Source organism: Pyxicephalus adspersus, chromosome 2, assembly GCF_032062135.1.
Source record: "Pyxicephalus adspersus chromosome 2, UCB_Pads_2.0, whole genome shotgun sequence".
In the NCBI taxonomy this organism is placed as follows: Eukaryota; Metazoa; Chordata; class Amphibia; order Anura; family Pyxicephalidae; genus Pyxicephalus; species Pyxicephalus adspersus.
Window position 1 is genome coordinate 45,833,378 of NC_092859.1, and position 25,298 is coordinate 45,858,675.

A 25,298-nucleotide genomic window follows, 5' to 3' on the forward strand; every position below is an offset into this window, starting at 1 on the left:
GATAGGCATGACTATGTATTTAGTTTAATTACATACTAAACGTGACCATACTAATATATATAACTCTTCAATTATTATTATTATTATTTTTTGCATAACTAGATGATCCCAGTGTTCTCTGCTCCTGCAGCCATGGTGAACAACACTTGAACTTGCTAACATACTGTACCTACACCTGGCAGAGAGGAATGAGAAGTAAGAGCTACATTGTGGGTCATAGACTTCAGAGCACACAATTATACACTTAAACACTGGCTATTCAAACAGTTAATAGCTGAAAATGTATTTTTTCCTTGGAAAACACACCTCCTCACAAGCTTTCAAGACATGAGCAAAAGTATTTTTGTAGCCTATAAGAAAAAGCCTGAATCCTTAAAGTGAAATGTAAAAAAAAAAGGAAGGCTTTGATTCAAATTTAAAGGTCCACTAAAAAGTACACTTAAATTTAAATTTGTGTCATGGTGCACATAAATAAAAATACATGTGGCATAAATGTCATATTCAACTATTTTTCTCATGTAATAATTTTCTAAATTTATTTTAATTACGCAGTATGTTTTAAGGCTCAAGCATTTAATGAAATGCAAACTGTTTTCCAGAAATTTATTTTTCTAATATGCACTATTTTGTGGCATCACAGGTTGCATGATATTTCAACTGCATTCTCTGCTACATTCTGCTAGAAGTTATGTAGGATCCCAACATAGGCCCTGATATATAAAAGCTCTCCAAGGCTGGAGAGAATACACTTTCAAAAGTGAAGCTGGGTGATCCAGCAAACCTGGAATGGATCTGGTCCAGGATTCCAAACATTTGCTAGCAAATAGCAAATGATTTTTAAAAATCCATTCCATGTTTTATGGACCACCCAGCTTCACTTCTGAAAGTGTATTCTCTCCAGCCTTTATTAAATCAGGGTCATGGTCTCAAGCACTGTTGATATGATGTGAAAAAGGAGAAAGAAGCCCATATTTAAGGATGTGATAAGAACAGAAAATCTACTTACTACTTTACTAGCTTACTACAAATGGAACAGAGATAGAATATGTACCCACAGGGTAGTAGAGCTACAAGCTCAAAATAATTAGGTATATATGTACCGCCAAGATAAATATAATTCAAAATGCCACCCATTTATGCCAAAACATAACCTAAAACATTGATATATATAACCAACATCCTTGATATGATTTTATCAGACAGAAGGCTAATTCATACATTTTAGCAAAGGCAAAAGGGCTAAATGAACTACTGAATACAAAAGGTGTTTGAACATACCTGCATACAATTAAACGATAATTCTTGGTGTGTGGGGCCATTGGCAGCAGGCGAATCCTCAGTATCAATAAGGTTTTCTGTAGGAACATTCTGCACTGGTTTCAGATAGGCAATCTCATTCTGCTTTGAGTCAAGAGTCACACACACATCATATGAAAATGGAAAAGGTAGACTGGTGTCACTGATCTCAGAAGGACATCCCAGTGTAAACTGAGGGTACACATTTCTATTATAAGATCCTAAAGTTGGTGTACTTGTTTTCCTGCATTTGTAAATGATTGTAACAATCACTGTCAATACAAATAAAAGTGAAATCAGGGCTATAGCTATTACTAAGTAAAATGTAACATTGGATGAAGTTTCTGATGGTTTAGGTTGTCGTCTAATTTCTGGTACAACTTGATGAAAGTTTTCAGCCACAACTAAACTAAATGTGACAGTAGCTGAAAGGGATGGTGCTCCGTTGTCCTTAACCAAAACCACAATTTTTTGCCGTAGGGAGTCTGTATCATGAAGATCTCGACCTATCTTGAGTTCTCCAGTTTGTTGGTTAAGAATAAATAAAGATGGATCAGGACCTTGTAATATATGATAGGAAAGCCAAGCATTGTGGCCAGAGTCGGCATCCACTGCTATGACTTTGCTTACTAGATACCCCTTACCAGCAGAGTGTGGGATGAATTCAAACAGAGCAGATTCTTCAGCATCTGATGGAGGGTAGAGAATCTGAGGAGCATTATCATTCTTATCCATGATACAAATCCTTACCGAGACATTACTACTTAGAGGAGGAGATCCGCTGTCTTTAGCCATCACCTGGAATTGAAACTCCCGCAACTGTTCATAATCAAATGACCTTTGAGCATAAAGAATCCCTGTCATGGAGTTCATGGAAACATATGAAGATACTGGAATTTCTTCTATATTGCTATTTAAAATACTGTATGCAATTTTCCCATTCACATCCTGATCAAGATCCAAAGCGTGCACGTGATGTATAGAAGTTCCAGGTTGGTTATTTTCTGCAATGTAGACAATGTAGTTACCAGTTTCAAAAACTGGTGGATTGTCATTCACATCTGATATGTTCACCTGAAGAGTTTTATTGTTAGAAAGAGAAGGAGATCCACTATCTTCACAGAGGATTGTAATATTATACATTGCATTTCTTTCTCGATCCATGCTTGCTGCAGTTACAAGTTTATAGTAGGTACTTGATGATGGTATTAGCTGAAAAGGCAAGGTATTTGAAATTTGACAGAAAGCATCACCATTTATACCAGAGTCCAAATCAAGAATGTTGATTAATGCAATGACTGTACCAGGAGGTGAATCCTCTGGAATTACTGAAGACAAGGAGGTAATTGTAATTTCAGGGGCATTATCATTTACATCAATGACTTGTATTGATAACTTACAATGGGTAACATGACCACCACCATCTTTGGCCTCTATGGTCATTTCATAAGTCTCCGCTGCTTCGTAGTCCAGAGGTCCTATGAGTGTAACATCACCACCCACGGCACTAACATTAAATACTTCACGTGCATTTTTAGGAATGTGATTAAATGAATAGGTAATTAGAGCATTCGATCCTTCATCTTCATCAGTTGCCTTTAAATTAATGACTAGGAAACCAATGGATGCATTTTCTAATATTCTTACATGATATGTGTCTTGGGCAAAGACAGGAAAATTGTCATTAACATCTTCAACAACAATTCGAAGTAATGCAGTTCCAGATTTGGGAGGCAGCCCACCATCTGATGCCGTTAAAACTAATTCAAATAAACTTTGCTTTTCTCTGTCCAAAGTTTTTTCTAAAATAATTTCAGGGTATTTGATTCCATCCTTAGTAATCCTTTCTCCTAGGCTAAAGTATTCAGTAGTAGTTAGTGTGTAGCTTTGTATAGAGTTGGAACCTACATCTGGATCTTGTGCATTGCCCAAAGCAAAGTGTGCTCCAGGCAAAGTAAGCTCACTAATGCCTATATCAAAATGTTTTTTAGAAAAAATAGGCGCATTGTCATTCACATCCTTGATTTCAATAGTGACAGTATAAAAACTCAGAGGGTTTTCTATTACAGATTCAAGGTTTAAAAAACAATTTGGTTTAGATCCACATAGTGTTTCTCTGTCAATCCAGTCATACACCAATAAATCTCCATTTTCAAGATTAACATTGAAATATTGTTTTTTGGATTTAGGGATAATCTGAAACTTTCTTGATGATAATTCTGAGACATCCAGTCCAAGGTCTTTAGCCACATTACCAACCACAGACCCTTTCTTCATTTCTTCAGGTATTGAATACTGTAACTGACTAAGGGTAGCCCTGAGGAGTAATAAAAGAAACCAAAGTACTTGCCATGATGCTGTATATTGTAGATTTCTGTATCTTCTTGGATCATTCATTGTTAGTAGGCAGATTATTCAGTTTGAGACATCCAGTGTGTTTATAAGAAATTCTCCAGATAAATCAAAATAAGTCCAAATTGCAGGATTCACAAGGCAGGAAATACTGCAGTATAGCCTTTTGAAGATTTGTCCTATAAAACTGCAAAAAAATATTTTGGTCTCCACATGCAGGTGAATAAAATATTCTACAGTCTAATAGTGACACCTTGTGTTCACAGGAGGTTTTGCAGTTATATTAAAAAAAGCTAAATATTTATAACAATTAAGTAACACAGGTTTGTTATAATAGTGTAAAACAACAAAAGAAATATATAATATTAAAAAAAAGTCTTAATATACATATTTAGCAACCAAATAAGCTGAAGCTTATATTGCGGTTAAACTAAAAAAAGTTTTTCCTTATGTAAGTTAACTAGCCATTGGAATAACAAAATACCATGTACAATAATAGATTGCCTAAAAAATTTAATTTAGTCATTCATTTAAAAAAAAATTTATTCTGTAAACCTAAAAAGTCCACCACATATCAAAACTGATCATTATTAGTTTATTTATGTCTGCCTAATAATTTAAATTTAGGTGAGAAGTCTGACTCATATTTGTATTAAAATAATAAGTTTCCTTGTTTGTTGAACATTTAGAATAACTTTATTAACCTCCTGAGTGGTTCATTTCTTACTGGATTTATATGTCTAAAAGTGGTACATTGATTTTCATGAAAAATTTTTTTCATTGTAGGCCTGTCATTTTTAGGCATAACTCACCGGAATATGTCCAAACAGGAATCTGAGTTTAATAAAGTTTAAAACACAAAATTGAATTTATTAATAAACTTTAAATAAAAAACACAAAAATATGATGTTTATCTTATTATTTTTCCCATAAACTAATAATCATTTCGGGTCTGATATATTTTAAAATAAGGGACAACATCACAAACAGAGTCCAACATCACAATCCGGGCGCTAGAACCGGGTTTCTTTTCATATTTTTCTCCCGGCGTCATCCTGCTTTGTGCAACACACCATCGGCGCTTCCTTTCTTGCGCTTGGTGGTATATGGTCCATAAAGTGACGACCAGTCAGGTGTTCTGGGTTCACCACTGAGGTAGCACGGCATCCTACTCGACCCGTTTCCATTCTGCTTCAGTTTGATGTTTCAGACATATGGCCTCACAAATCTTCCAGATAAAATCAGGGTGAGGTACAGGCCTGTCATTCTTTTGTTTGAAGAGAATGTCCGCTTTCTAACAGCAGGATAGAAAGTAATCGCCTGGTCGGCTCTGTCAACACCTCCCATGGTGCTGTTGTAATCCAATACAACCTGTGGTTTGAGGATCTCTTTCCCACCTCTTGTTCTAGTCATAGCAGTGGCGGCATTGTGTACAGTGCTCAAAAGGCAGACATCCTTTTTATCACGCCATCGCAGGGCCATCATTTTGCCTTTTTGCCAGGCAACTATTTCCCGGTCTTCAGCTTTTGTTTGGCAAACATGGATGGCATTTCTCACCGGATGGCCCTAATGGTTCCATAGGCATCAGTTTTGTGCTTGATCAATAATTCAGGGGAGCTGTAAAAATTATCGGTAGTAACACAATATCCTTGATTAAGCAATGGCTCAATAAGCGGCAGGACAGATGATGTTGCCACTCCATACCTGCTGAATCTGGGGGAAAATTTTGTGCCTCTTCTAGTATATATTGGGGTGTTCCAAATATACCCCCTTTCTGATTCACACAACATAAATGATTTGATTTCGAACCTGCCTCTCTTAGATGCTATGTATTGGATCCAGCTGAGCCTCCCCGTGTAGGCCATTAGACTTTCGTCTATACTTATTTCTCTTTGTGGCACATAGCTGTCTCCGGAGTTCTCCAACATCATCTGATAGACCTCCCAAATTTTTTTTAGTTTGGGTGCAGGATGAGTGGTCTCATCAAAAGTGTCAATATTGGCGAGATATAGGTATTTCATGATCAGGCCAAAACGATATTCAGACATGACTGTGCCAAAAAAAGGGGTAGGAATCAGCCTATTTGTGGACCAATACCATTTCTGCAGGGGTTTCCCCATTACACCCTGGAGAATAATTAGCCCCAGACATAGCCAAATGTCCTTTTCGGTGACAGGTTCCCATTTCCTGCTTCTGGAAAACCTGGTATGTGAGGCAGCTAATTGTTGCTCGGCGCACCTGTTGGTTTCCTCAACAATTATCTGAATGACTTTCTCATTTCAGAAATAACTCCAGGTACGCCAAGGGGTTGTGTTCCACATCTACCTTCAGGCCAGGCTCCCCAGTAAATGGGAACCGGGCGCTGGCTGATGCTGACTGACGTCAATGGAGCACCAAGTGCGAACATCACTAACTTCAGTGAAAGAATCTTCACTGTCACTCAGGGAATCCGATGACAGGTCTTCAGGTGAATCACTGTTGCTTGACTCCAGTAGTAAATCAAAGTCGCTCTTGCTGTCTGCAAGTTGTTCATAAGCAGCTTGACTTGAGAGATGCCTTTTGGAAGCCATGGCAGAATAGTCAGAATACAAGCAGAGGTCAGGGCAGGTGGCATGCAGAGACATATTCAGAATCCAGGCAGAGCTCAGGGCAGGTGGCAGGCAGAGACGTAGTCAGAATCCAGGCAGAGGTCAGGGCGGGCGGCAGGCAGAGACGTGGTCAAAAAGTCAGGCAGAGGTCAGCAATCAAATGTATTGGCAGATAGGCAGGGCACAGTAACACTGTAACACTCCATTGCTCAAAAAGATACTGGCTACTTTGTATTGGATTCAGTACAATACAAATAATTTTGAATTTCCTGCCCGCACCAACGTCACGGCTGCACGCACCGATGTCACCAGGAAACCCCACTGGTGACTCATCAGATGCAGAAGACGCCGGCCGAGGAAGAGAGAAGACGCGAGGGACCATGGAGGACCGAGGAGGATTCCGGCAGATCAGGAAAGTCTAGATTTGCTATTCTTCACTGGTTTACCTACCCCGAGTGTGCGTTTTTACCATGTTTACGTTTCAAGTGCTTATAAACGCAAGAAAACGCGGAAAAACAGGTTTTCAATCATTAACCCCATGTTTCAAATGTTTAAATGTTGCAAGCAGCATTATAGATAACGCTCATAAACGTGCCTCAAGGAAACGTCCTGGTGTAGATTAGCCCATTGGAATGTATGGGAATTTCAAACATGGGATTTAAAGCCTGAGGTTAAATGCTGGGGAAAACAGCCGTGTGGACTAAGCCTTTTAGGATCTTAACATTGGAGTAAGCAGCTGGACCGGGGATGGTCTATGTTTTAATTCATGTAGGGGGGCTAGATAGGCTAGGTGAATGCATGTTTTACTAAAAGTGCAAATTTCTTACACTTTACTTGACAAACAAATGTGACCTTTTCACTTTCAGTGACACTTTACATTTTGCACATACATTATTTACTAAAATCCATGTTTTTTAAAAATGCTAAACTTTTTGAAATGCAAAACTACTTAAAACTCCAAACGATCTATTAAACTTTATCATACATTATATCATATATCATAAACTCTATTTTAGGAAAGCAGAAATTTGAGGTAGCAGAGCTTTTTCACACAATCCACACAATATTTGCTCTGCTGTACCTGTCCCACTTTATATACACAAAAAGCACCTCACTAAAAGGAAATGGAAATGAAGGATGCACATCAAAAAAGTACCAGACACTTTCAGGGAAAATGTAATAATCATTAATAATTAAATTGATGTCTAGATTTTAGGTATTCTGTATATTAAATATTTTAGTTTTGCCACATATCCCATAGAATACCCATAAAACGAATAAAGTAATTATAGATTTGGATTGTAAAATTAAATATGATATCTGAGATCCATTGTAATGAGGCAGACTTCCGCTTTTTAAATGTTAAGAGGCTATCATCTCAAGACAAATTACAACATCTGCCAATTCCTTCAATCAAAGACTTAAGCTCATTTTACCAAATCCTTGTCCTATTGGTCCACAGACATACCATCTTTATCCAACTAGTTTAGAAGTTCAAGAAACGTATCTACCATCACTGGTACACATGATCTTCGTCTAAAACTTTCATAAACTATACTACACACCATATAAAAAGAATAGAAATCACACACTCCACCAAATGTTTCCATTGTACATAAGCACCAGCTGAGAAACAGACTTTTTGCACCCGCAGAGAAACAGACTTTTTGCATTTTTGCAACAAAATCACTCTTTGCAAGGCTTTCACATGCAAGTTTAAATGTAAGCAAGTATATATCAGTAGATAATGCTCAGCAAAATTTGGTAAATTGTAGCAACCATAGCTGGTGGGCCCATTACATTTTTTTAAGTTTGGCTTTATAGTACACTTTTATTATCTATTGTAAAAAAAAAAAAAAAAAAGTCTCTGTAACCCTAAATATCAGCTCCCTATGTTCTCCTCTAAGACTTAATCTGCAAAGTTGAAAATTATATCTAGTTGATATTTAATGACATATTTTTGATTATAAATCCAATGTCTATGTTTAACATTTTTGAACGCTAGTTCTTTTAACCTTTACTTCCACCCATATATATCTCACCATTGTGGTTTATTTATTAAGAAAATATAAAATTGTTCATTATCAGCATCTCTTACCTGTATTAATAAAACTATGCATTCCTTTAAAGATGGAGAAAAAAGAGTACAGCTCATCATGACTTAAGATATATTCAGTTTTGCTAAAAACAAACTACCTAAAAAAATTACCTAAAATCAAACAGGATGTAAGACCTTAATACAATATCCCTGTGTCAAGTTTAGTTATTTGTGAAAGTACACAATTTATCTTGGAAACTACTATTTTTAAAAGTTACTTTAAAATACATTCTATTTTGGTAAAATCTAGTTTCCAAAAAATGTGCCATTGCTCAAAATTGTTAAGGCTAACAATAATGATTAACAAATGTTACATGATTCTTAAATGTTAACTTTTCTAACTGCTAATATTCCACAGTGGTTAGAAGTAGTAAGTTTATATTAACATTAATGTTAATTAATTACTGTTAATGTTAATTACTGTTAATTACTGGTAATGTATTTCAATTTTTATGATATCATCATTTTAGTCAAGTAAACATAACATTTTTCATGTTTACATTTCCAAACAGGTTTAAATCTAAAGGCTACAACTCTCGTACTTACTAAATGAGTTATAAAGGCTAAATAGCACGAGCCGGGGTTTACATACATCTGAATTAGTCAGAAATTTAACTTATACTTTGTACCTGTAGAGATACATTAAAGAGCAAGCCAAAAAGCTATAAGCTTTTGTTGCAGACTCTTTTAAGAAGACCCCCAATGCTCTGTGATACCAGTGATATGGATTGTACCCCAAACTGAATGTGTATTTATAAAAAAAATGTAATAAAAAATTGGTAAAATATATATTACAATATATATTAATAAAACTGAATTTATTGAAAATATTATAGTTAACAGTTTTACCTCTAATTTGAATACAGAATAGAGAATATCATAATGCATTATTAAATATTAGTAACTCATAATAAAAAAAATAGCTACTAGTAAAGTAAACTTTAAAGTAATATATAAAAAAAGGAATAAAAATCCTCCAAAGACCACAAACAGCATCCTTCTGACAAGGAAGTAGATAGCTTAGCAACAAACTAAAATGCAAAATTACCCACTATGTCAAATCTTTAATTTACTGGACAGGTGTAGATTGATACAAACATTTTATTTAAATCATTTAAACGCAACTTCTTTTTCTGTTATAGAATTTACAAAAAACATAAAAAAATAATAAATAACATGTTTAGTTATAGAAAGCAAAACATTTATATCTTTTTTTATTTGAATATATAAATGTTATTTTTCTTTGCATTGTTATCATGCATTTTTTTCTATTATGGAATACAAAAGTTTGTGCAATCACAAAAGTAGCAAAGAATCAGTAAAATTTAAGTCCCATAACAATATATAAAAGAGAAATAGAAACAAAAGAAAAAATGTAAAAATAAATATGTCAATATCAAGATGAGTGCACTAGGAGTTCAATTCTGCTATAATCAAATTAAAAGAGCCTAATGCAGAGGAGGAAAAATCCCATAGAGCAATTTTGTGGCATGATGTGGGACCAATAATTCTATAGAAGCAGGGTAGAGGGGGAGGGCTTGCTAGGCAACCAAGGTTAACACAGTAGGGCATACCAACAGAACTCAACAGAATGCTAGTAAACTTGTATGGTTAAAAGACAAAAAGTACCAGAAAAAAGGGTGTGTAAAAAGAATACAGGACTAAAGGCAGAGGTAAAAGAAGAGAAGAAAGAGGAACAAAGTACAGGAATGTGTACAATGTTCCAGGGTGTGTGGTTAGAGAGCAAAGGCAGTTGAGTTGAACCTGGTTGGCATATGTACTATAGATTAGGATCTAGAGCTGCCAGATGCTCTTAAACTTGGATACAGTTTCACTCTGTACGGTCGATAACTATTGATAAAGTGTTATTCTTCTAAAAATTAGGTAAAATATTATACTGGGGCCCTTCAAGACCTAGCAAGCACTATTTGGGCTGCTGTGTGTTAAAGTTGAACGTATTTCCCTCTTGAAGGAACAGAGACTTCCTGCTTTTACATGCACATGTGTGAGAACAATAAAATGTGATTATTGTTCTAAAACTTTTACTTTGTGCATGGATTTATAACAGCAAATGATTAGCATAATTAAAAAGAAACAACCCAAGATAGGAGTTTCTACCTTTTAAACCAACCAATAAAATGAATACATTTAACTCAGTATATAAACAGTTAACTTTTTTTAGGAACTTATTTCCATGCATAATGCCTACTTAGGGATTGTGTCTAGTATCAATAAACAATTGTCATTATCATGAGTTCTTAACTATAAAAAAGATTTACAATGTTTGTAAGTCTAGTAGAACAATGATCTGCTGGTCACAAACTTGATGTATGTCACAAAGGTCCAGAGTCCAGAAGTCACATACTTTGAGACAATATGGAAAAACAAAATATGTAGGTGATAAAGTCATTTGTTGGTATGAGGCAAAAGACTTGTTTATAGTATATTTTATGATTCCTTCATAAAGTCCACATCATGTGAAAGTATAGTTATATTTTAAACTGGGAAATAGAGCCACCTTGGGGTTAGCTATTGAGCAAAGCCACAAAGGGGTCCTAGACAAGAGAGTGACCCAATAGCTTGGTTTCCGCGTGAAAGATTTTTTGCCAGAAGTAGCATGTGGTCATGCACTACCACCAAGCAAGAGTACCTCAGAAAGAACAACCAAAGAAGCATTGTGAGGAATAGTTTAAGACAGCCCCACTTCAGAGAATCCATGGTTTCTATGATTGTGCACTACTCTGGGGATGTCCATTAGACTCTTTAACATCAGTTTGTGTTTACCTGTAAATTATCAGTTTAAGATTCAAACTTGGCTAATGACAAAAAGGCTATTTCAAGGCTCTACTAACTATCCTAAAAAAAGAATGACTTGGATTTGATAAAAGTGATAAAAGTGAAAGATGCAGGTGCCTAATGTTTCAAGAGCAGACTACTATGCAAACATTTACTGAAAATAATTGCACAGCATACAACCCATCAAATAAATGTAGATTAATGACACTTCAAAGTCTTACATTTGTTTAAAACTAAATTATTACTGTGCAAAATTTGATAGGCAAATGGCAAATATATTTTTCAGAATAATATGATTACATCACCAGGTATTTTCAAATGTATTTATAAGGCTGTGGATTATAGGCCACTGAGCTAAAAAAATAAAGTCATTTTCAGCACTGCAATTAGTGAAGTTTTTTTCAACAGATGGTAGCAAATGCTGCAAACCCAAGCAAAACCATACCAGTAGAACAAAACTATTGGGTTTACAAAGTAAGAAAAGGAACCATGTATTGCAGGTAAGCATATTGAAACATAGGTTGTTTAGGCAAGCAAACTGAACAACCACAAAACATGTATGCAAATATAACACATAGCAAACCATAGGTCATCATAAAAAGTGAATTAAAAGGAAAGTTTCTCAATTATAAAAGTATTAACAATGAAATAAGGATTGACTGTTTGCCAGTTTTCATACATAAGAGAACTGAAACCAAGTGTTGTTTCTACAATTGCGGTTAGATTAGTCTTTAGGAACAAGGTGTTGATAGACTATTATTTTCGCTTTTGGCTGGAATAAGAAGGTTGAATTCACCAATGGTTCCTAGACTTGTTTAAAACTCTAGAAATATTTTTACATCCAGGTTCTCAATATTGCATTCCTACTTTTCATTTTACATTGGTGGTTATTTTTTCCTTGGTACATTCACTGAATACTTTTTTTTCTTTGTAATATATACCGTTAGCCTTTTAATTTATACATGTATTACTTTTATCACCTATTTGTTCATGTACATTTTTTGTACATCCAAGACATAGTTATTAGCAATTCAGGAAACCAAGTATCTAAAAAAATACATTTTCACCTATTTCTCCTATATCCCTTATTTTCTCTGACTTCTGAACCTGAAGACACCATAAAATAGCCAGATAAAAAGAATGGGAAGCATATAACTTCTACTATGCTCTTTAAGATTAATACATGTTTATTTGTAAAACAATGATTGTATATCAATAAAAACTAAAATCATTTTGAAAATTATTTTTAAGATAATGTAATCTATAATGTAAAGTATATTCAGCATACCTGCATATTATTGTTGATTTTCAAATCTTGGTCTGTAGCACCACTGACAAGTGCTGAGTCACCTGTATCAATGAGGTTGTCTGTTGGAACATTCTGGACTGGCTTCAGATAAGCAATTTCATTCTGCTTTGAGTCCAGAGTTACACACACGTCATATGAGAATGGAAAAGGTAAACTGGCATCACTGATCTCAGAGGGACATCCCAGGGTGAACTGAGGGTAAATGTTTCTGTTAAACTCTCCCAAGCTTGTAGCTGGAGTTGTTTTTCTGCATTTAGCAATAATTATAATTACCACTGTCACAATAAATAAAAGAGAAATTAGAGCTATTGCTATCACCAGAAAAAAAGTTACATTAGATGAAGAATCTGATATATTGGGTTGTCGTTTTATTTCTGGAACAGCTTGCTGAAAATTGTCAGCTACGACCAAATTTAATGTGACTGTAGATGAAAGTGATGGAACCCCATTGTCCTTCACCAAAACCACAACCTTTTGTCTTAAAGAATCCATGTCTTGAATATCTCTTCTTATTCTGATTTCACCAGTATTTTGGCCAATATGAAATAATGATGAGTCTGCTACTTGTAAAAAGTGGTAGGAGAGCCAAGCATTGTGCCCGGAGTCAGCATCTATAGCAATTACTTTGGTCACTAGATAACCTTTCTCAGCAGAATGAGGGATAAATTCAAATAGTGAAGAATCCTCATAATCTGGTGATGGATAGAGTATCTTCGGAGCATTATCATTTTTATCAACAATACATATCCTCACTGTTACATTACTGGCTAGAGGAGGAGATCCACTGTCTTTAGCCATCACCTGGAACTGAATTTCCCGTAACTGTTCAAAGTCAAATGATCTCTGGGAATACAGAACTCCAGAAATTGAGTTGATTGAAACATATGAGGATACTGGTATTTCTTCTACGTTGCTATTTAAAATGCTGTAAGTAATTTTGCCATTGTCATCGCGATCCAGATCTATAGCATGGACCTTGTGCACTGAAGTCCCTGGTTGATTATTTTCTGGGATATAAACAATGTAGTTTGTTTTCTCAAAAACAGGAGGGTTGTCATTAACATCTGATATAGTTAACTGAATGGTTTTATTACTAGAAAGTGATGGTGAGCCATTATCCACACAGTGAACGGTAATATTGTACAGAAATGTTTTTTCTCTGTCCATGTTACTTGCTGTTACTAGCTTGTAATAACTACTTGATGATGGAATAAGTTGAAAAGGCAAGGTGTTAGAAATCTGACAAATAATCTCTGCATTTATCTCAGAATCCAAATCATGAATATTAATTACTGCTATGACTGTTCCAGTTGGTGCATCCTCTGGAATTGTTGCAAAAAAGGAAGTTAGTGTTATTTCAGGGATGTTATCATTCACATCAGTCACTTGAACTGATACTTTACAATGTGTAATATGACCACCTCCATCTTTAGCTTCTACAGTCATTTCATAGGTATCCGATAATTCATAATCCAAATTTCCAATCGTCCTTATATCACCAGTGGTTGAATTGATGCTAAATAATTGGCGAGCATTTTCATGAATGAAGTTAAAAGAATATGACACTTGCGCATTAGAGCCTTCATCTTCATCAGTTGCATTTAAAGAAATAACTAAGAAACCAATTGGTATGTTTTCAGGTAATTTTATGTGATATGTGTCTTGTGCAAACACAGGAAAGTTATCATTAAAATCTTGTACAGAAATCTTAACTACGGTTGTGCCAGTTTTAGAAGGTTTTCCACCATCTTTCGCAGTTAAAATTAACTCATAGGAACTTTGCTGTTCTCTGTCCAGAGACGTTTCTAGTATAATTTCTGGATATCTGATTCCATCCTTGGTAATTTTTTCCCCAAGAGTAAAATGTTCATTTCCAGCAAGAGTGTAGTCTTGTACAGAATTAGTCCCAAGATCTGGATCCTGTGCATTGCCTAAAGCAAAGTGTGTCCCTGGTGAAGTAACTTCACTAATTTCTATATCAAAATATGTCTTAGAGAAGGTAGGTGAATTGTCGTTTACATCCTGGATTTCAATAGTGATGGTGTAAAAGTTCAAAGGATTTTCTATGACAGCTTCAAGGTTTAAAAAACAACTCTGTTTTATTCCACATAAAGTTTCTCTATCTATTCTGTCAGACACAAATAAATTGCCATTTTCCAAGTCAATACCAAAATACTGTTTTTTTGCTTTATGAATTATTTGGAATTTTCTGAGTGTTAAATCCTTAACATCTAATCCAAGGTCTTTTGCCATATTTCCAACTACAGTTCCTTTCCTCAATTCTTCTAGAAAAGAGTACTGTAACTGACCATATGTAATGTTAAAGAAAAATAAAAAAAAGCCATATACTTGCCATACTGAGGTCCCATTTGTGCCCTGTCTTTTCATATTGTTCATTGTGACCAGAAAACCATTAGCTGTCACTCTTCTTTATTAAAATAATGTAGCAAAAATAAAAATGTAAATACCTAGAATCATCCAAGCAGCAGTATGCACGGTGAAAATATTGCTTGTGTTTTCTCTTCTATTCTGCACTGTTATACTAGTAAAATTTATCTGGGTATTTCTTCAATCAGATGAAATAAAATAATACAGTCCTATACTGACACCAAGAGGTCAAATAGAAGTATTACAACTAAACTACTTACAGATGATTTGTTTTACATATAGTGTGTACCTTGTCTTATTCTGTTACTCTTGTGTGCCTTTTACACAAGATTTATATTTTTATAACATTGTTTAAAGATTACAAACAGTTTTCTATAAGTATGATTAATACATTCCATTCAAAGCAAACTTAGATTTTGCAAGCCCCAGGGTCTTAAAAAACTAATCCTTTAAGTAAAGTACAAATATTTAAAAATAATAAATAGATATTTCCTTTAGTTCTTTAACATAGTTTTACTATGTGTTGATCCTGACAGTGTTTCATATTCATTTAATAGGAAGGCACTTAAATCGTTCAGCAGCATTGTTACCATAAAATGTCCTTGGATAGACATCTAGTGTTTAATAGACATTACATAAGTGACATGAAAATTAAAGGCTAATGAAAGCTAAAATTTTAATCATAATTTTGTTATGAAACCCCCACTTGTTATATGATATGTCCTAACTCCTGTCACTGGCCTGTGTTTTCATAAATCCAGGCCCTGTATGAAACAGCTTGGATAGACTGCAAATTATTTGGAACATAACGAAAAAAAAACAAATAAATGGAAATAAATTCAATCCTATCTCCTCAATTGTACTCCACACCTCATTGCCGAGTCATCATTTTGGCTTCTGACAAACTCTACAACATAAAAAGTTATACTCAGGTTTGCCCTCACTGTTGTCATTCCACAGCTTTCTGAATTTTGAATAGAGGTGCCATTTGAACTTTTCCACAGTATCACAATGTAAAAGTAACACATTGTTCTTCACAATGTTTTGGGGGGACAGCTGTATACTAAGTACTAAATGAATACTTTTGTTCTTTAAAGCTTCCTATATTCAGAATGTTTCTATGTTATATTTGTTAAGTGTTTTCCTATATTGTATTATTGTATTACTGTGTTATGCTGAACTGAATTTATTCTCCGTTGAGAAGAGACATTTAAGGGGGAATATGATCAAAATATATAAATGGTCCATATACAGAACTCTCTTCCCAGTTATTCACTTCAAGGTCATTACAAAGGACAAGGGGGGACTCTGCGTCTGGAAGAAAAAAAGTTTAATCTCCAGATAAGGAAGGTATTCTTCACTGTAAGGTCTGTGAAAATGTGCTCCCTCGGGAAGTACTATTGATTACTTTTGGAAAAAGCTGGATGTTTTTCTAGCAGCACAGAATATACCTGGGTATTAGAGCTTTAAAGTAAATATAACAGAGACTGTTGATCCAGGAAATATCCAATTACCTCGTTAGATCAGGAAGGATTTTTTTTTCCTCTGTTGGCAGAAATTGAACCAGGGGTTTTCTTTCCTTCCTCTGGACCAACTATGTCCATAGCATTTTATATCTGGGATATGTTTATTTCCCTAGTGGTTGAACTTGATGGACGTCTAACCACAATTAAGAAATTGTAAATGTTAATAAGTAATAATATTTTTTCTTTCCACCTCATGGTATATATAAATAGGCCTTTTCTAATATAAACATATCAAATCTGTACCACACAATTCTACAAGGAAAAAAAATCAACCAAGTTCTAGGATGGATTTACACAAAGTTTATAAAAACCTTAACAATGAGTGACTCTTTTTTGCTAGTGATTGATCTGTTTAAATGTATCATCGAAAAAGTATTGTTGCATTCGTCTTATATGCACAAAAAAAAAATTGTTCATCAGGTCAAAAACTTAGAGTTTCCTGTCCTATGCACATTTGTAGTCTGGTTAGCCCTAGTAATTTTTACTCCAGAGTAATTGGAGTCTGTTGGAAACTTAAGGAGAGTCTAACGTTTTTCGTAGTTGAACAAAGTTGAAGAGGATAAAGCAAAGAGTAAATGTGTATAGGTTTTTGGGTTATTTTTTTTGACCTGACATAAATATAAAGTCAAATTTTATTGTAAATTCTGCATACATGTACACAACAGCTTACACAACAATTTTAATTGTAGCTAAAACTGCAGTTGAAAAGCAACTCTTTGTAAAAGTATATTAACACTTAAAATCTATAACTGATTCATTCAAAAAAAAAGTGACATAATAAATTTCAACATACCTCAGCCATACTATTAGTAGGTAAATGTTGATTTGTGGAATTACTGACCGCAGATGAATCATCAGTGTCAATGAGATTTTCTGTAGGAACATTCTGTACTGGCTTCAGATAAGCAATTTCATTCTGCTTGGAATCAAGTGTTACACACACATCATAAGAGAATGGAAAAGGTAAACTTGTATCACTGATCTCAGAGGGACATCCCAGGGTGAACTGAGGGTACACATTTCTACTATACGTTCCAAGGGATGTTGGGGTATTTGGTTTTCTACATTTGAAGATGATTGCAATGATAACTGTCAAAATGAATGTAAAGGAAATCAGAGTTATAGCAATCACCAGAAAGAATGATGCATTAGAGGAATGATTAGAAACATTGGGCTGCTGCTTGAACTCCGGTACAACCTGCTGAAAACTTTCAGCTATAACCAAATTCAAAGTTACAGTTGACGACAGGAATGGAACGCCATTGTCCTTCACCAGTACCACAAGTTTTTGCTTCAAGGAATCCAAGTTTGGAAGGTCTCGCCCTATCCTGATTTCACCACTTTGCTGCCCAATAGTAAACAATAATGGTTCAGGTACTTGTAGAAAATTATAGGAGAGCCAGGCATTGTGTCCAGAGTCAGCATCCACTGCAATTACCTTAGTCACCAAATAACCTTTCTCAGCTGAACGAGGAATAAATTCAAACTCTGATTCTTCAGTGTCTGGAGAAGGATACAGAATCTTTGGAGCATTATCATTCTTATCTATGATACATATTCTTACAGTGACATTGCTGCTTAAAGGAGAAGATCCATAATCTTTAGCCATCACCTGGAATTGAAATTCCCGCAACTGTTCATAGTCAAAAGATCTCTGTGCATAAAGAACTCCTGTCACTGAGTTTATAGATATGTATGATGGCACTGGGATATCTTCAATCTTGCTGCTTAGAATACTGTACATGACTTTTCCATTGTCATCCTGATCTAGATCTGAAGCATGGACTTTGTGTATTAAAGTGCCTGGCTGATTATTTTCAGCTATATAGATAATGTACTCCATCTTTTCAAAAACAGGAGAATTATCATTCACATCCATGACCATTAATTCAATGGTTTTATTACTAGACAAAACAGGTAATCCATTATCCACACAGTTAATTGTTATGTTATACCCAGAATGTATTTCTCTATCAAGGCTTTCTGCAGTTACAAGTTTATAATAACTACTGGATATTGGTAAAAGTTTGAAAGGCATTGTATTGTAGAGCTGACATATGACATCCCCGTTCCTTCCAGAATCCAAATCCCGAATTTTAAATAAAGCTATGACAGTGCCTGGTGACGAATCTTCTGGAACTGTTGGAGAGAGAGATGTGATTGTAATTTCTGGGGTATTGTCATTCATGTCAATTACCTGCACTGATATTTTGCAGTGTGTTGCATGACCTCCGCCATCTTTAGCTTCGACGGTAATTTCATATGAATCCGCTAATTCATAGTCCAAGATTCCTATTATCCTTATATCGCCATGTTGAGGATTTATAGTAAATATCTGACGAGCACTTTCAGGGATGTGGTTAAATGAATATGTTATTTGGGCATTAGATCCCTCATCTTCATCAGTTGCGTTCAAGTCAATTACCAGGGAATTTAAAGGTGCGTTCTCTTGTAAGTTTATGTGGTACGTATCTTGAGTGAAGGTGGGATAATTATCATTATCATCTTGAACATATATTTTAACAATAGCCGTGCCTGATTTGTGAGGTTGTCCTCCATCATAAGCAGTCAAAATTAACTCATATAAACTTTGTTTTTCTCTATCCAGGGACTTTTCCAAAACAATCTCTGGATATTTAACTCCATCCTTAGTAATCCTTTCTCCAAGACTAAAATATTCATTGGCAGTAAGAGTATAACTTTGTACAGAATTAGTCCCTAGATCTGGATCCTGAGCGTTCCCTAATGCAAAGCGTGCACCTGGTAAGGTAAATTCACTAATTTCTATACTGAAATTGGTTTTGGAAAAGGTAGGTATGTTGTCATTCACATCCTGGATTTCAATAGTGATGGTATAAAAATTTAGAGGAAGTTCAATGACAACTTCAAGGTTTAAAAAGCAGCTTTGTTTAGCCCCACAAAGTGTCTCTCTGTCAATCCTCTCTGAAACAAGTAGATCACCATTTTCTAAATTGACCCTAAAATACTGAATTTTTTCTTCAGCCACAACCTGGAAGTTTGCTGATAACTCTTTTACATTAAGCCCAAGATCCTTTGCCACATTTCCAACTACAGTTCCTTTTTTAAGTTCTTCAGGAATTGAATACTGTAACTGACCTAAGATTACTTTTATTAGAAATAAAATAAAAGCAAACACTTGCCATGCCATTTTCCTCCGTGTGCTTGTATCTTCAAAGTAAGCAGACAGATGTGACCTGTTGTGATTTAATTACTCCCAAAAGTAAGAATTGTATCTCTCAGATCCAAGGTGCTTTGTAAAGTATTGCAGGATGCACAATAAAAATATTGCAGTGTTTCCTTCTTAACAACGACAGTGAAAATTGCTTGGACAATATACAAATTTTTCAATAGAACAAAATAAAATATATTACAGTCCAACAGTGACACCAAGAGGTTGAAGTGAGATAATGCAGCTAAACATTTAGTTTTTAAAAGGTTATGTGAAAGAAGTTTGAAACTTTGTTTTTGCATATTATGTTATTTACCCCCCCCCCCCTCAAAAAAAAAATATATATATATATAGATATATATATATATATATATATATATATATATTGTATTTCAATTGTATATTGTATTTCAATTTAAATTGTAATAATAAAACTTCACGACCAAAGGGATCAAAAAATCGTTTTGGACCAGATTTATCATTACTGCACTGGACCACTTTCCCTACTTCTGCCTGAAAGACTTGATTTATCCAAGGCTGGGGAGGATACACTTTAATCAGTGAAGCTGGGTGATCCAGCAATCCTAGAATGGACTTAATAAAAGTCAAGTGCTATTTGTTAGCAAATGTTTTCAATCCTGGACCAGATCCATTCCAGGTTTCCTGGATCACCCAGCTTCACTGATGAAAGTGTATTCTCTCCAGCCTTGGAGAGTTTAAATAAATCAGGCCCTTTGAATGCAATAGGTAATAGAAGCTGCTGAATGTTTTCCTAAGTTTGTTTCAAAAGCACAGGTACCAACTTGATGCTGGGTTTACTTTACTCCAAAAAATCAAACTTTAATCCAAAAAACAAACAAGAAAATATTTTTTTTCCTTGCAAACAATTGGGTACCTAATACAAGCACAGCTTGTCACAGTATGATATTTACTTATGTGAATATTCACTTTGCAAACTAAAAAGAGTATATTCTTTTAGTTAATCATCACTAATGTAAGTTGGTTATTGCATAAATGTATTCTTTATTTATCATTTATTGGTATCAGCTGCTAAAAATGTTTAACATATATATGTTATGTTTTAGTAACAACACGTTTAACCCCCTTAGTGGTATCCCCGAGTGTGGCTCGAGGTAAAAAATACGTTAAAAGTGATAATCCCGATCCACACTCGGGGTAGCTAAAAACATTAAAAAAAACACTTACCTGGTCCCATCGGTGTCCTTCTCGTCTGTGCCCGTCCTCGGGCTGTGTCCTTTTCCTCTGATCTTCAGCCGAGGTGCGTGCAGGAGGGGCGGCGGGAAAATTCAAATTATTTTGTATTGGATTCAATACAAATAACTGTATTAAATTCAATACAAAGAAATCCTTATGTTATATATATATAATATATGCTACTGTACAGTTATATTAGAGGTTACTATTGTCACTAAGACTAAAGTGAGGATCAATACAAAATTTTTAGTTATCAGGGTTAGAAAGCAATCTTGGTTTTGGGAGGTTTATTTCCTGCTTTTTCTAGGGATCAGGTAGTTCATCTCGAATCGGCGAAAAAAGAAAACAATTTACTCTATCCAAAACAAAGAAAATGTTACTGTTTTGGATACACAATTAAACAAAATTTAGCACTTACATGATAAATCACAGCCCTTGTAAATATGTTACCGTAAATTGTATATGTTTGCTGTTGATTTAGGTTGAGTTAATTGTGTCCTTTCATTAACTTTTTTTATTGCAATAGCCCTGGTTGGCCTGCAAAAACAGTAGGCATTCAAGTATTCCTCAGAATGTACAGACAATGCACTTATATGCCAGAATCAAATGGCCAACAAACCTAACATGAAAAACAATCAAAAGAGGCAACTCTAATGATTTCAATGGTCATGTGGTATACAAGAGTATTACAAATGATCAATTCACAGTTAGTTCAATAGCTTTGTTTTAAAGCTATTGAACTAACACTCCTTATATTGATATATGCTAGACCAATAGTAGACAGAGTGTTCCTGAAATGATACACTACCTAATGGTTTCCTCTAAGGAACATAGTTGTTGTTTTATTTAAGAAGTCAGGAATGTCTCAGTCCTTCAGATTTTATCACTAAAATAAGAAACCTAAAAGGATAGTATGGATGGTATTATAGGAAAATAAAACAAAATAAATACAAAGATTGGGTAAAAACCTATATACTACAGAATTCATCATAAAATAGCTACAATGAAATCACGGTGAGTACATAAAAAAAGCAAAAACAGTAACCAATTTAGACTTTTTAATAAAAAAAAAACTTTTTGTAAATGTAATATTTATTTTACATACCTGCAAAACATTGTCTTTAGGCAGATTATCCCCAGGAAAACTATTAGCAATTGCTGAATCAGTATCAATGAGGTTGTCAGTGGGGACATTCTGGACTGGTTTCAGATAAGCAATTTCATTCTGCTTTGAGTCAAGAGTTACACACACGTCATAGGAGAATGGAAAAGGTAAACTTGTATCACTGATCTCAGAAGGACATCCCAGGGTAAACTGAGGGTACACATTTCCATTATATGTTCCTAAATGTGTTAGATTGGTTGATTTTCTGCATTTAAGGATAATTGTAACCATAACTGTCACAATAAATAGAACAGAAATCATAGCTATAGCTATCACCAAGTAGAATGTTCCATTTGATGAAATGTTTGACAGATTGGGCTGTCGCTTTATTTCTGGCACAGCTTGTTGAAAGCTCTCAGCCACAACAAGATTTACAGTAGCAGTAGATGATAATGCTGGGTTTCCATTGTCCTTCACAAGAATGACAATCCTTTGCCTTAGGGAGTCTACGTCTGGAAGTTCTCGACCTATTCTGATTTCACCATTTTGGCTTATAACAAATAATGAAGGTTCTGAAACTTGTAGTAAATGATAAGAAAGCCATGCATTATGTCCAGAGTCAGCATCAACTACAATCACTTTGGTCACTAGATAACCTTTCTCAGCAGAGTGCGGAATAAACTCAAATAAAGATGAACCTTCTGTGCCTGGTGAAGGATATAGAATCTTTGGAGCATTATCATTCTTATCTATGATACATATTCTCACTGTGACATTGCTGCTTAAAGAAGGAGACCCACTGTCTCTAGCCATCACCTGGAAGTGAAATTCTCGTAACTGTTCATAGTCAAATGATCTTTGAGCATAAAGAATCCCAGTTATTGAGTTTATGGAAACATAGGATGACACTGGAATATCCTCTATGTTACTATTTATAATGTTGTAAGTTATTTTTCCATTCTCATCGCGATCAATATCTAAAGCATGGACCTTTTGCACTGATGTCCCTGGCTGGTTATTTTCTGGAATATATACAACATAATTTTGTTTCTCAAAAACAGGTGAATTGTCGTTTACATCAGAGATAGTTACCTGGATTGATTTACTGCTAGACATTGGAGGAGATCCACTATCAACACAGTGAATTGTAATGTTGTACAAAGAATCTCTTTCTTGATCCATGTTTGCAGCGGTAACAAGTTTATAATAGCTGCTTGATGATGGTATTAGTTGAAACGGCAAAGTATTAGACATCTGACATACAACTTCGCCATTCATTCCTGAATCTAAATCACGAACATTAATTAAGGCTATAACTGTTCCAGGTGGTGAATTTTCCGGAAGTGTCACTAAGAGAGATGTCACTGTTATTTCTGGGATATTGTCATTCACGTCAATCACTTGTATAGACATCTTACAATTTGTAACATGACCTCCACCATCTTTAGCTTCCACCGTCATTTCATACATATCCGAGACTTCATAATCTAAATTCCCCATTAATTTAACATCCCCATTTTGAGCATCAATACTAAATATTTGCCGAGCATTTTCAGGAATGTGGCTGAATGAATATGAAATTAAGGCATTGGTACCTTCATCTTCATCAGTTGCATTCAAATGAGTCACTTTAAAACCAACAGGCACATTTTCAGGCAATCTTATGTTATAGGTCTCTTGAGTAAACACAGGGAAGTTATCGTTGACATCATGGACTGCAATCTTCACTATAGAAGTCCCAGATCTCTGAGGCTTTCCTCCATCAAAAGCAGTTAAAATCAGTTCATAAAAACTTTGCTTTTCTCTATCCAAAGATTTTTCTAGTACAATTTCTGGATATGTAATTCCATCCTTGGCAATCCTTTCTCCAAGGCTAAAGTACTCTATACCACTAAGTGCATAGCTTTTTACAGAATTGGTACCCAAGTCAGGATCTTGTGCGATACCTAAAGAAAAGCGTGTTCCAGGACTCGCTGATTCACTAATGCCAATGTCAAAATATTTCTTAGAAAATGTTGGAGAGTTGTCATTTACATCCTGGATTTCCACAGTAACTGTGTAAAAAACCAATGGGTTTTCTATAACAGCCTCTAGATTTATAAAGCATGTTTGTTTAGTTCCACATAATATCTCTCTGTCCATCCTTTCTGAAACAATCAAGTCACCATTTTCAAGATTAACTCCAAAGTACTGCTTGTTGGCTTGAGAGACAATCTGAAATTTTCTCACTGATAGGTCTTTAGCACTCAACCCAAGATCATTAGCTACATTCCCAACCACAGATCCTTTCTTTAATTCTTCAGGTATAGAGTATTGCAACTGACCAGAGCTATGCTTCAATAAAAATAAAGTAAAATGGAATACTTGCCGTATGAACATATTCAGGGAGCTTCTATTTCTTGTAAGATGCATTGCAATAATCAAATGTATCTTCTGTTCCTTAACAGATTACAAAATCCAAGGTATTTGTTAAAATGACTAGAGTCATTACATAGCAAAGTGGAAGAAATGGCAGTGTTTCCTTAGTACCTGCATCAATGCTGGATTAGGTTTTTCCATTTTTACACAATATAAAACATTTTACAGTCTAGTAGTGACACCAAGAGTTCAAAATTAGGTACTGCACTTTGACTACTGAATTAGTTTCAATACTAAAACATAAAGAAATAGCAAAGTCTAAGGAAAAAAAAAAAATAATGAACATTAGACTCTAATCTTGATTGATTCTTTGGCATGCTAAAATATGAAAAATATTATTGTGTATCATGATGAAAATGTGTATAAATGATCATCTCTGAATAATGTTTTTTTGCAATTTGCTTTTTACACCTTATTTGGTAATTTCACTGGTGCAAAGAAAATAATTCTCACTCATAGAATTTTAAAGGAATTTTTAGAATCTTGAAAGTCGAAGTTTTAAATCCCATACACTTATATTTTTTACAATTATATTATACATATTAGGCTTGATTTATTAAAGTTCTCCAAGGCTAGGGAGGATACACTTTCATCTTTATACCTGGGTGATCCAAAAAAAACCTAGAATGGATCTGGTCCAAGATTGAAAACATTTGCAAAATATTACATTTACAAATAGCAAATTACTTTAAGAAATCCATTCCAGGTTCCAAGGTTCAATGATTAAAATGTATCCTCTCCAGCCTTGGAGAGCTATAATGAATCGGGCTTATTGTTTACAAATTCTAGTGTTATATTTCCATTTTTTAATATTATAAACATATTATAAATATATATTCAATTATATAATGATTTTTTTTATAAATTTAATCTAGTGGCTGTATTTTCATTTATTCAATCAAGTGGCTGTTCTAAACAAGTTTTAGAAATGGGTTCAGGGTCTTGTGCGTTTTCAGGTACAAAACACACGCAGTTTTCTCATTAATTCTTGGATTAAGTGCTTTTAGAAAAACATGG

At 34.7% G+C, this 25,298-nt stretch overlaps 1 protein-coding gene across 7 annotated transcripts in view; it reads right to left on the reverse strand.

The window, feature by feature from the left end:
• Positions 1–25,298, reverse strand: part of LOC140323507 (protocadherin gamma-A4-like) — a 301,537-nt gene that overhangs the window by 247,177 nt on the left and 29,062 nt on the right. Inside the window, exon 1 of one of the 7 annotated variants that reach the window (XM_072400630.1) lies at positions 21,864–24,257. The exons of 3 other annotated variants lie outside the window; for them this stretch is intronic. In XM_072400630.1, the coding sequence (XP_072256731.1) occupies positions 21,864–24,242 (2,379 nt within the window). In that variant the 5' untranslated portion in view covers positions 24,243–24,257. Of the gene's footprint in view, positions 1–1,278; positions 3,709–12,418; positions 14,756–17,146; positions 19,538–21,863; positions 24,258–25,298 lie in introns of those variants that run through there. 3 more of the 7 variants (XM_072400641.1, XM_072400628.1, XM_072400629.1) reach the window with 3 other exon arrangements.